General features: G+C 40.0%; 1 protein-coding gene across 1 annotated transcript in view; it reads right to left on the bottom strand.

Moving 5' to 3' along the window:
• KIAA1549L (KIAA1549-like ortholog) overlaps nt 1–13,818 on the bottom strand; it is a gene marked incomplete at its 5' end in the record, with an annotated part of 34,902 nt that overhangs the window by 12,568 nt on the left and 8,516 nt on the right. Inside the window, 3 exons of the mRNA XM_010073291.1 lie at nt 3,454–3,583; nt 8,405–8,622; nt 10,256–10,434. Of these exons, the coding sequence (XP_010071593.1) occupies nt 3,454–3,583; nt 8,405–8,622; nt 10,256–10,434 (527 nt within the window). The remainder of the gene's footprint in view (nt 1–3,453; nt 3,584–8,404; nt 8,623–10,255; nt 10,435–13,818) is intronic.

The following is a 13,818-nucleotide window of genomic DNA, read 5'->3' as shown; positions in this document are numbered from 1 at the left end:
GTCAACATTAAGTCAGCATTGATTTATCAATATAAAAGTTGGCACAAAGATTTTGAGGAAACTGGTGAGCGCTACTTTTCCTCAAGGTTTAAAATTTATTTCAATTCATCCTGTCATTTTCTGATGTATGTCATTTGTTTTCATATCAATTGAAACGTAAATATCATAAATAGATGCCATTATATGTTAAGGTTACCATTATAAAAATCCAGATATTGTTCATACACAGTTAATACATAATGCAAGGAACTGGAATTATGTGAAGAAGGAAACAAAGTCCTGTACTGAGAGACAGAGTTTATACTCTTCTGGCATTATCAGTAAAATTCTTCATATGAGCATTAATCCATGAGCTTTTTGAGGAGCGGCATTAATTTAAGTATATCCACAAAATTATACCAGTAAATTCTTCTGTATATTGTTCTCTTAGATATGTATTATAATGTAATTTTCTCCGTTTTACACCAAAAACAGCTGAAGTATTTTCTGCCCTAGTATAAAGCTCATTAGGAGACCAGAGGTTCTAGACTCCATTATGGCATTTGCTCTGCTCACAATTGTCTGTGAACGTGTCAGACCTAATAAACACGCTAATAAAGTCTCCTCAATCTACTTGCTAGGTGAAGATGATGATACTAAACCCTGTTGGGGATTATTTAAAATTGAAAGATAGGTACTGTTCAATAATAATCCATTTATACAAGATATTATAAAGGCAAATAATATACTCAGAACATCAAATAGTAGAATGTACACTCCAAAATAATACAAAAGGCTACGTAGTCTATATAGACAGGGATGGAACAACTATTGACCTCATATCCTGACCAGATTTTAGCTCTGAGAATCATGATTCAGAGAAATATCACCACACAAAAAAAAAAAAAAATCATTACAGGGAGTGGAATATTTTTAGAAAACCATAACTGAAATATTAGAAAGGGGAACTATGTTAAAAAAAAATCAATAGGATGGAGTGGCAGATTTCTGAGTTCTTACTTCCTTCGCCTATTTAAAGGACAAGGCAAAATCAGGCAGATCATAAACTCTCAGGATTTGGTTGTGCATGAGTCTAGGAGTTCTTAAGGAGTTTTCTTCAAGAATCTGGGGAATCTTAGCCCTTTTTCTTAAAGAAAAAAAAAAAAAACACAAACCCCACACCAAACCAACAACCAACCAATCAAAGCACGCACCATTTATCATAGTTGACTAGATAAACCTCAAAACATAACTTGGGCATACTGGTAACAGTTCTCATAACTTGAACATCCTATGGGCTATATGATTAATTAATTTGATCATCTGCTTACAAAAGACCAATCATTTGTCAGCAGGACTTGCCACTAAATAACATACTGGGAGGAAGATGTTAGCAGGAGTCTGAGAAGGCTGGAACTTTCAGAACAACGAAGTGGATGCCAAAAAATGGTATAGGACATTACTCGATAAAAAAAGAAAGGACACATGATTCAGCATACAAACCAGCCCTTTTCCAGAGCCCTTTTCACCCATTTTCAGAGATCAGCTTTACAATGGTGTTTAGTCACCACTGGTGAGATCCATATAAATTCCATGCATAAATACAGATATAAGTGCCTGGCCGTGGGTATCCTGGGAGACCAGAGCTGTCAGACACACAGCACAGCACTGAGGAGCCTCGAACAGGAGCGATGGAAACCAGCCCACGCTGCCAGCTGAGGCTGGGGAACTAAATTTCAATATGCTGTCCTGTTTTCCCCTGGCATTTTTCTGCTTTCAGATGGGAAATACATTCGGAGTTAGAAGAGGTGCACTGCAGTGAATCTGCAGCACATCAGGCAAAAGGCGTTTTATGTAACTTGTCAGTAGAAAAGACTGTGCCACAGAGAGCTCGCCCAACCTTAAAAGCAAGGCAAAAGCAAACTGGTGCGCCATGTGCACAGACCTCAGAGCTGTAATTACTTTTAGGACATTTCAGAATCTGCATAAGCTCATTAAACTACCTTCAAGGTTTTTAACATTTTTTTCTTTAAATTACATTTTATTTATAGTATACACGATATATTAAAATATATTTTAAAAAAATCTTCTGCTAACTACTTATGGAAAATTAAATTTGAACAAATAACAGGAGGTCATGTCTGCCCCCCAGAATGTTTTTGACATTCATTTCAGGAAGATATCACCTATGAAAAACTACCTTTTACTAGCATATTTAAAAAATCTCTTGCTTTCTTGAAACATATGTATTTCAGGATAAGGAGGGAAGGCTGGCTTGACAATGTTTTTATTATGTAAGAAAGCTCCAACACTAAAGCAAGCACTTAAGTGGGGTAAGAAAAAAGAAGCAAACAACCTTTTTGCAAAATGTAAACCTATTTTAACAGGTTAAACCGTTCTTTTTCAGGCTGGAATGATGTATTGTAATGCCTCAGAAAGTAGTGAGCCAGTCATCCCACTTACACGGCACAACACAACTCACGCGATCTGATGTGAAGTGTCCAAATGCAGGAAATCATTTAAGAAATCTGACACCTACAACATGCCCCAAAGAGTTCTGTAAAAGATTTAAACTTCCTGGAACACATCTCCTCACCCTGGTACATTCCTTCACCTTGCTAACAAGGCATCCCTGGCAGCTGAGTTGACAATTAAGCCCCACACAACTTGTCAGCTACAGAGTTTAGAGGATGAACAACCGCCAGATGAACTTCCTTCTTTTTCAGAACAGTCTGGACCTTTTCCAGGGACGGCTGAGCTACAGCATTTTGTACATGTGATGAAGGATTGAAAAATTCAATGTTACCCCAGTGTGGGGACTTCCTATCCTCATTCTGGGTGCACCCCGTGTCAACTTGCACCCAGTGTATGTTCAGACAGCACATATGTTCAGACTCATCCAGCCTTATGTTGGCCACCTGAGGTCCTTGGACCATAAACCAGCATTTCCTCTGACTAGTTTGGCATTTACCTATCCAAAACTCTCCCAGTTCTGATGTAGTAAGAGGACAATATCAGTTCCCAAGGGATTTCCACTAAACATTGACATGTGGATTTAAGTGAAATTCCGACAAGTTGGTTGTTCGTTCTTCTGAATCAAGAGAGCAGCATCAAGGGTGAAGAATAAGCAGAGAACTTTAACTGTAATGAAAAAACCTTGGTATCAAGTCAGGGGCCATCTACTTTGAAGAACTATATAGATTAAAAATTAAATACTTTGGTAAATAATGAGTTTCAGGGCAAAGGTTTTGTTTGCATTTCACACCGTTAAACAATGTGCAGATAAAAAATACATGAAAGAGTCCATGGTCCAAGTATCCTGAAGATTTTTACAAGATGCTGAGTGCACACAACTACCATAACATTAAATACCCAGTGGTACTCTGGCATGTAGCTTATCGATAGTTTCCTAGTTTTAGGAGTAAGTTAAGACTTTGCTGAGCAAACTTCAGCACATAAATCTGCTAAACTTACATCATATCCACTGTTACGGATTCCACGTCTAGGTCTTTCTCGAGTCACTAGAAGATCCATCTCGGTTTCTCCTGGGCTAGGGCTGTTCAAAGACTGCCTGCTTCTGTACACTGAGTTCTTCATCGGTTGCCTAGAAAACAAGAAATAAAACAGTAAAGCTAAAAGAAAACAAAAAAAAAATGACAGCAGTTTTCAATACTTGCCTTTATTTTAAAATTATGAGGTTCATAAAAATGACACTTCATTATATGTAGGGTACCCTTTCCATGTTTATGGAAGTGCTAGAAATCAGTAACATTATTAAGAGATCATTAATTTTGTTTACTTTTGAATAAAATAAAGCTACATAAAAGACATGGACAATATATATGGGAGCTTATCAGTTGAAATATGTCACAAGAAGATATCAGAACCCTTTTAACCTCAGCTGATATGATTCAAATTCATAAAAAATAAAAAGGTGTTATTATCAAAATGTAATAGGACCTCCCACACACTCAGATGGGGAGCAGGGATTTTGGTTTGCTGATCCTGAGCAATGAGAAAGAAGCAGAAAAATGCTCCACTGAAATAAACACCCTGCAAAGTGAACAGGATGAGACACAGGAGTGGGAGGGAACTGCTTGCAAGATGCTGGTTTTAAATAGCCAGTTTGGTAACTGGCTACAAGTTTATGAGAGCTGTACTCCCTGGGATTAAACCACTTCCAGCATAGCTCTGAGCAGCACTGGGGCCAAGGCATCCCCAGGCGTTGAGCTTTCACCACTGTTTTCTCAGAATCAACCGTAAGCAAACGTAATGGAAAGACAGCATATAACTCAATACCCAAAATGTCCTGTAATCTTTCCAATGCAACCATTTCTTCCCTCGTTATTGGTTATACAAACACAAATATAGCACTCCTCTGTAAGATACAGAGCATATCTGTACATGAACTCTTCACAAGTGGTTGCCAAATTGTGATACTACAGAAACATTATGCTTCATCAAACTGCATCTTTTAAGAAGGCTACATCTAAACCAGAAAAGTTCAGGAGATGGTGTTCTCATAGTGCATCTGGCCATTAGCCATTTTCTTGCATATCCCAGAGAATCCTACAGCAAGGGAGAGTGGCTACAGAGGCAATAACCATCAGTCAGAGCACAACAGCCTTCAGCCGTGATTGGCAAATTTGTAGGAATCAGAGAAGAGTGGAAAGCAGAAATTTGAAAGGGGGGCTATTGAAGAGAGAAGACTTGAGTGACTTTTGCATCATTTTCCCATGCTTTGCCAAGTAACTTGACAGAAAATGCAGTCTTGTGCTAAGGTTTGATTAAAGGGCAAAAAATGCTTGTATTAAAGTTAAGTGAGCCTGTGAGCTCTATTTGAGTCAATAAGTGGAGTTAAAATAAGGTCTCCAGAGTCTGAAATGTTTGGGACTGCCTGAGCTGATTACAAAGAGATCTACTACAATATTTGAGACATTGAAAAGCCTAGGACCATTTCTGTAAGTGTCATAAGAGAAAAACACACTAAGTAGCCTCTGTTCCTTTCAGCAATTACAAAACTTTGTGGTTTAATCTCTCAAGAACCATCAACGAAACAAAAAGAGAACACAGTCCAAATGAATTCACTGATGAGAAAGAACTCTTCAGATGGTACAGACTTGGTTAACAGAACGTTTTTGCCTTGACAGATTAGAGCAGCAGAAACTGGTTTGCAGAAAGCCAGAAAGACAGATATTTACATGATCAGACAGGATAAAAGGTAGGACAAAAAAAAATATCAGTTTCATGCTTTTGATTAAATTAAATACTCAGGCATGTACTTAATTTTAAGGCAACTTTCCAAAACTTTTATGTGACTTTTAATCACAGATCTCCATACGCGTGCTTGAAAGTCCCAAATGCACAGCCAAAGCAGAAGACAAGCAGAGGTTTGGGAATAAATTTTCCCTATAAATATAATATGGAATAAATTAACTTGCCTTATCCTGTTTCTCCCAAGACTATACTGTCAGTATAACCAGAAAACACGGGGAATTAGGTTATGCTAGGGCTAATCACATCTGACAATCTTTATGTTCCTACATTAAAGGTCTCTAAAATTTCATACGTGTTTTACAGTAGGTCCATAAGTACCTAGTTGATGCAGTTGTGATATATTTTCTAAGGGATTCAAATATACAGTGCTCTGATACATGCAGATTCTTGACCTCATTACAAACTATTAAAGAAAAACCCAGAATAGTGTGTATCATCAGTAGGGTCTTAAAAATTGCCCTGAGATTGCCAATTAGCTCATTTAAGAAAGTTTTACTAATGAGAAAGGAGGTATGAACGCTAATAACTGGCATTCAAATGGGTTAGTAAGTGCCTTCTGGGAACACAACTGGAACATTTTAAACATGAATTTTATGGTACAGAAGACTCAAAGGTACTAAGAACACAAAGCTGTTTGTTCTTGAACACATCAAATTATTTAGTGGCGATATTTTGTAAATCACTTTTAAATGCAATTTAAAACAAATCCAAAATGTAAAGGTGATCTTGAATAATGTAGTCAATTGCATCTTTATTTTTTGATATGGTTTGGAAATGCTGTAATAGTGTGATTTAATTTAGTGGAATATACACAAAACAGAAAAGAGCGGAATAGAGCTTTTCCCTAGAAACTTTGAATCTTTGGCTTATTCCAAAGTTATATTATTTTTTTAAAAATATAATAAATGTCTCAGTTTTTAATTGCTCTAAATATAATGCTTCAATCAATGATACAAAGCAGTAAAAGTTAGAAATCGAATCTTTTCACTTTTATGCTAGATTGCTTTAAAAGCAAAATTATTTCATTACAGAAATACAATTGTATTGATTCATTTATCAATAACCAAAACGCACATTACGTTGCAGTATTATTCAAGGTTTTCCTCCAGCACTATGCCATTTTAGCCATGTCATTTTTAGTTATAAAAATGAAGACAACTATGCTGTTGTGTGTTACAGCATATCATTCCAGGCAAATTTTAGCATAAACTTTGGAGTTGGTTTGTTTGCAAACATCTGTGAAGGTCTCTAAATGCTTTGTGTCTTTACAGTACACCAGAAATGGTTCTTCTCTCTTCCTATAGAGGGATATAGGCTATATATTTAACAAGGAAATCCAGCAGTCAGCCTTTTATGGTTCAGCTACACAACAAAATCATTCCTCTCCAGCAGTATACCTGCCTTCAAGCAGTTATATCATGCTAGTCATCACTATCTCAAATAGACTCTGACAGCTTTACACAACACATTAGAAAGCATGCAGAAAAAAAATGTAGTCCGGGACCTTTCAGCACATTGGCACATGAACAAACATCAGTATATTTAACAAAAAGCAGATGGTTAGCATTAAAGCTTCATCTGTAATGTTTTAAACATTTCCTACATGGCATGTGACACATAATAAATATCCAAAGTAATGCCTCAGTCCTTCGCTGTATGTACAGCACACAGTCATATCAAAGTTTCTACTGTTTCATTTCTGTCTTCTGGACAGACCGTGCAGACAGAGCAGGACTCCTGTGTACTGAGGGTTCAGTATCTTAACTTTTCAGTGCATTTGGAGCAATTTATTCCTCTTTCACTGGAAAACTCCACAAGGAAATGATGCCCCAGACCCTCCAACAAGGACATAATATACAGTTAAGTCAGCAATTTTTTTTTTTCATTGGCTAGTGCAGCTCTGGGAAACAGAGCAGTATCCCTCAGTCATGTAACTCGAGACCTATAGAAGTTCATCTGATCACAGCTTTTGCCCATATTCTGAGCCAACACTGGTTTTATATTCCCGTTACAGTCTTTTTCATACTTGTGCCCCAAGGGCAATTGCTGAAGTTGCACTATATGCAAAGCCTGTGTCACCACCGACGCTTTGATTGCAGGCATGACTTATGCTCATAGAAAAACTTTGGTCTGAACTTCCCAGGAGATGGGATGCAAAACTGCACCTCCAAGCACGAGAGCATTTCCAGAGGAACTGGGCTTCAGTATCTCTTTTTCTCTCATGGATCAACTGCTGCTGGTCCCTGGGTACAGTAAGAACCAGAGCCCTCGCAGTGCAAGGTGCGATAAGAAACACACTCTCTGATAACCCTTCACACCTCCATCACTCCGAGGGAGAGGAATCTGCATACTGCACCGTTCCTGGGCTAGGACTGGTGTGATCTCCTCTTTTCAATGTGTCGACTTGTGCTTCAGAGAGCACCAGCGTTGGAGCAGGTCCATCCACCCACCCACCCGCAGTGGGCTCAGGCAGAATCAGCATGTGCACTCCCCCCTTCCTTTCTAAAGCGGGGAGACAGATACTACTGGTGTGCCATCTTCAAGAGACAGTGGAGTGTTAATCACACATTAGGACTGTTATACAATATGCCAGCTTAGCGTCACAGAAGAGCGAATTATGACTTTCTCTGTTAAAGGCACAGGAAGACCACCAATAACAGGTACACACATGTCCCTACACATACCATCCCTGCAGGACTTCCTGAAATATACAGACAACCTGGTGGTTGTGTTATCTTATGCCTACTGCAATAGTTATATTCAAATAAAAATAATGACAAAATTATAACACCACTGAACTGTGGAAAAGAATGAATTCAGATGCTAGCTTCATGGCTTAAGTCCACTCTCAGCATTACAAAAAAAATTACCATCACTTTTTCCGTTTACTTTACTTGGAAGATTACTCACAAGAACTTGCAACAGTCCCTCCCCTTATTTTTTTTTTTTTTTGTCTTCAATTTCTTTCTTTTCAAACACATTGCAGTTTTACCAGAAGACATACTTTCATAAATGATCATGGCTTGCATGAATTTTCTTCATAAAGTAGGAGGGACCAGCTGACTGTAGAGCAATGGCCCCTTTGATTCCCTGCAACCCCTGGACATCAACTTTCCTCCCAGATGAAGAACTGTATACAAAATCTCACCTGTTCTTAGGTTCAGCAAATGGAGACGAGACATCTGCATCTGGATCCAAGATGTGGTCAAGTTCTTTCTGGTTTTTTTCATACATCCTTTTTCTCTCTGTCAGCCCCTTGTTGTTATCAACCTGCGGGAAATCGTAGTACCCCTTCCTCTTGGCTTTCAAGCGCAGCTTGTTGCGGTAATGTTCTATATCGGACTTCTGCTTCAAAGCCTTGTTCACCTAAAAGGCAAAAAGACATTTAAAGGATGGTGCTGGGCTGACTACTTCCAAATGGTATTGTTGGAGTGTGTTTGATGCGCTGCATGTGTCATTTTACAGAGCGCTTTTCGTACCACACCGTGCCATCTGTAAGAAGCGAGGAACTGCAAGTGAACAGAGTCGCTGCATTTTTATGGCTTGGCAGATGGTTAAATAATTTTAGCCTAAAAACTATGTACCATCACAACAGTGACTCAGATACACCCACTGAAGAAAAACACCAATGATGTTAGCCAATTGTCATGACCCAATGCCGTGCTTGCTTATGGGCACCGTGGGGAGAACTCACCGATGAAAACTCTTCCAGGGTCCTGTAAGTACAGAGACTTCACCCCAACTACACAGAACCTTAAATAAGATGTAACTGGTGACTGGTGAATAATTCCAGTGAAATGTCATTCTATGTTCCTCTTATTTATATGCTTCCTTACAAATCTGTTACGGGCTCCTGTCAGAGACAGGATCCTTAAATAAAGGCGTGTTGGATCTCACCTGGTACGGGTCAGGTTCCATGGATGCTCCGAAGTATTGAAAAAATTTCTCTCTGCTTGAAATTGTTAGTTACATGGAAACAAGCAATCCACTTGGGCTCTGTGCTTCCAGAGTCAAATTCTACAGTCTTCTGACGAATTTCAAGAAATGCATGTACAAGAGAGCACACATCACCGGGAGTGCCATCCTGGTGACTTACAGAAAATAGATGCTGAAAGCTAAATAAGCCTTTCTCTGAGTTTGGAAACTATGTGGCATGTCAGGGCTTAAAGTACTAGTATGAAAAGGAGCACGCCAGACTGCTCTAATCCAGGCCCGCATGGGAAGCCCGATGACATTGTCTTTTGCTGTGTCTCTGGCAGCAGCCCTCCCTGTTGCTTCTCAACAGCATCAGGGAGATGCTACCTGATTTTTAAATGACTGCTGCAGCGTGAGTATGCAAACAAGACACCTTTCTGGCTTGTCCCCATCGTGTTAAACAACTGTATAAAAGCCTCAGTCCTTTGTAAATGAACCAGTCTTGATTAAATCTACATAAAACCATGAATAATCATAAAAGCACTGGAGCCAAAGCATGGGTTTTGGCCAGCACCTGGATCAGACACTTGTGCCATCCCACTTTGTTCCCAGGGATAAACTGCACCATCTGTGCACAGGCTGGAGTGCAGACTGAGGAAAGCCATGGTCCTGTCCCACCCCTTCTTGCTCTGGATGAGATGTATTGCCCAGAAGGATCAGCTTGGGACCCAGAGGATCTATATACATTTCCATGTTCAGCCACAGAATTAATGTGGGCAAAGATGTTGTTCTGCCCTCTGCTTTCATTACTCATCTTGTTAAAACTACTATGATAAGAGAGAAGGATATTGAGAAGGTAGGAATATAGGCAGTTGCTTCTTCCGAGGTTGCAGGCATTCATAGGTGCATTACAAAAGAGCAGATCTTAAATTCTCAAACCTCCAAGCCCACAAGGCTAATGGGACTTTATATAGCATCAGGGTGAAAAAGCTTCTACCGGTCCTCAACTCTAACAGACTTCAGATTGTTCCACCTGTGGATGTAGCCAAGGAAACAGCTGGAGACGTTATCAGACGGTCCTTACCTCTCCATTAATGATGGCAGGTTCCTGGCTTCTCTCTGACGCAGCATGAACAGCAGGTAGTGCCACAGGTTTGATAGCGATCAGCTGAACCGATCCAGAAGAGGTGTCGAAGGGGTCAATGGCAGATTTGGCAATGTTATCAAAGAGAATGCCTCCTTCCTCTTCATCACTTACAGGGACTAAAGCACATCAAACTTACTCAGCATAAAGACACAGATACTTTTACCACATGTTCAAAGTGAAATTCAGTGAGCACATGCTTTAGATTAATGATGTGCTCAGTATACTTGAGGAGCAGACGAGGGAGACCTTTACACTGGAAAAAAAAGAATATGGTGTATTCAAATGATTATCTGGCACTCCCCCAAAGAAGCCTGACTTCCAGTCTGCACTAACAAGATGGAAAATAAAAGGAGAAAAAGAATGACACAGAAAATTGTATTAAAATGACAATGGAAGTCAAAGTACATCTTTTTGTAGGTTTCACATGGAAAAGACATTATACACACACGCACACACTTCTCCACATGCCAAGGCACCAGTAGTTACACCTGATCTAATCCAAGAGCACAGCTTTCTAATCCAAGAGCGCAGCTTTCTTTGCGTCTCATACTGCAAGAGCATGGGCATTCACAAAATTTAAAAAATAAACCTACTGATTTTAGCAGAAGTTTTTAATGCTAAAAATGCCATCTGTTAAAAGCATTACTGTTGTGTGCTACATGCTTAAGAAACTGATGGTGTCCAAGTGCACGTTATATTTTTTGCTTTGCAGAGCAGTACCTCAGGCGGCTGTAAAGTTGAGCCATTAAAATTTCTTAAGAGACAGGAATGGCTTAGTGAAGCAACTTCAGTTTTAGATCTCTATATAAATGGATAACTCTCTCACATACAATCGGGCCCTTTCTCCTCCAAATTTTGTTTGTAAACACACATCACTTTATCAGCTGTTGAATCTTTTATCCTCATTTTGGAATAAAATAATGACTCTAAAGCATGAGCACAAATTCTATAAAGAGATTCTTGCAAATATTTTTGAATAATTGTGCTATTAGAAGAAAGAATGTTTGCTCCATAACTGACATGAGCAGAGATCCTCTGCTAAACAACAAAGTTGTCTGCTCTATATTTATTTCCTCTGAAAATACACTCTGTTTTAATATTTAATCACTGCGCAAATTACAATGGACTTGTATAAACTCAGCAATTTAGACAGTCAGTGATTTTGGTAAGAAAATATTTGACAGTGGTAACATAAAATACGAACCCACTGAGTAAGCCTATTACCCCTCTGCCTGTGCTCAGTGTGGACTGGAGTTGACACTACTTGAGCTTTTGAGAAATAGACGGGTTAAATCACTCTGTCATTAAATATTGTTCCTCCGGCTCTGCAGAACTGTCCAAATATGATAGAGGAGTCTTTAGTGGGTCTGAAATCCCTTCGTCCCTGCTGGGGTTGTTCAAACACCCTGAACTCGTATGCTCACTGGAGTGAGCGGATCACAAGCCTGGCTCACTGAAATTAACTGCCCAACTCCCACCAATGACCATGCCACCACGGCACCACAGCTGCAAAATCAGATGAAGGAAGAGATACTTGGCTGTCACAGACCCACTTGAACAGGAGAGCATTTGCATCACAATGAGTATGAAAATGCAGCATGGATGCTCTTCCCGCGAGGCACCGTGAGTCAGTTCAGTTCCCATGTAAGTCACCAGTTGCAGCCCTGGAAGATGGGTGTCTTCTGTAATTCACCTCTGAAACTTCCACTAACTACCCTAGCAAAGTACCTCCATTGTGACACCACTATCTCCGAGAGAAGCAGTTTGTTTGAACTGTATTTTGCACTGACAAAGGTGGTCTGTCATGATGATTACACCTCAGGTGAGCCTGGATGGTATCTCCTCAGCAATCCAAGTACCAAGAAGTTGTGGCGTTCCTTCCCTTGGCTGCCTGTCTCAGCATTTGCCTGAACCAGGCATGCCTGAAAACCCTGGCTAAGCATCAACTCGCAAAACATGAGTCTTTCCAAACATCTTCTGTGTATGCTGCTTCAAGCAGAAAACACCAAGACCTGTGGCTGCATTTCCACCCCAGTGTTTCAGGATGGCTCTTGCTGGGACCTCAGCAGTGATCTCCAGGCTCCCACAGGGAGCATGACGAGCTACAGATGGGTTGTCTCCTCAGACCTCATTTCAGGATCAGAAACCAAGAGTTTTGCTTAATTAAACAGAGTTCCTCTGGTTCAAAGACTTGTTAAAGAGAAGAAAAAATAAGGGTAAAGAGAATCACAGACGACAGGTACTTCTAGTGTGGTACATTAACGCTGAAGAGCACCTGCAGTGCATCAGCCCTCTTCTTTGTGAGCACATCTCCTGTATCTACTGCAGTGCTACTGGCCTGGAAAGAATAGCCAAATGGGACTAGAACTTGGAAGTCTATTCCACCTTAGCATAGCATTTGTTCATTAATTGGCATTTATAATATAAAAGTAGTTTTTTCCATTGCCCTTTTCCCACCGATGAGTGATAAAGAGAGCCTGTGCTCTGCAGTTACTGGCACGCTGCTGTAGTTTGTATTGGCTGTGAATCATAACCAAGTACTGGGGGAATTTTGATATTTGCTCCTACCTATCCCTTTCTGAGAGAATTTACAGCAAGCGCTTATAATGCCATTGAACCACAGCAACCTCTAAACTTTAAAAAAACAAACCAGAGGGAGCTCAGAGGAGAAGTCCTGGTGTGTATTTCTGCTGTGTATCCCTGCCCCAGCACAGTCCACCCATGGGAATGCCTCAGCTGGGCAGGTGATTGATGGGTGTGAGAAACTTCAGAAAACTACCCAGTTGTTCTTTATAGTCACAATAAGCACATTTTCTTATTATAATTAGCAACACAGATTTAAAGTTATGCTTTTAATTACTGTTTTTAAACAGATGCATACCAATATTTTATGGATTCGTTGTTCTGCTCTTGCTTGCCCTGTCTGCCTGCACATATAGTGAGACTTAGAAGTTCAGTGGCAGAAAAAGGCAAAAAACCAACTTAATCACCTGCTTAACAGTAATTTCCCTTCTCTGAAACCTCTTGTGCTAGATATCTGATGCCACATGATCCACAGAGATTGAATTACTCCTCCTAATCTTCCTGTGACTGAAGCACATAAAGATACATCCAAAGCAATAATTTACTCAGTTTGAGTGCCAATTGCAGAGTGGCTCTGGGGTTCTGAAGAGCAGGACCATCGCTGAAGTTTTATCTCCACTCATTGCAGCTGTGAGTAGACAAAATCTGCCAGATGAAACCTGCTTCAGGGATGATGCTGGCCTCCAGCTGCGGTGCAGCTCTGCGCGATCTCCAGCCGGCAGTGCCAGCAGATGGTGCTGCCCACTCGTGCCACTGGTCCTCCAGCCCCTGGAAAAGGGGCTATGAAACTGTCACTCTGGACAGTTAAGAAACATTTGGACAGGGGGAATATTCTATTTTTATCTAGTTATTGATTTATACTCAAAAATTAAAAGTTATACTTTTTCAGCCTAAGATTTTAATATGAAGGCCAAACA

The sequence above is a fragment of the Pterocles gutturalis genome, unplaced genomic scaffold, assembly GCF_000699245.1.
Source record: "Pterocles gutturalis isolate BGI_N339 unplaced genomic scaffold, ASM69924v1 scaffold10907, whole genome shotgun sequence".
NCBI lineage: Eukaryota > Metazoa > Chordata > Aves > Pterocliformes > Pteroclidae > Pterocles > Pterocles gutturalis.
The sequence above is the reverse complement of the archived record's forward strand: the minus strand, read 5'-3'. Positions and strand labels throughout refer to the sequence as shown.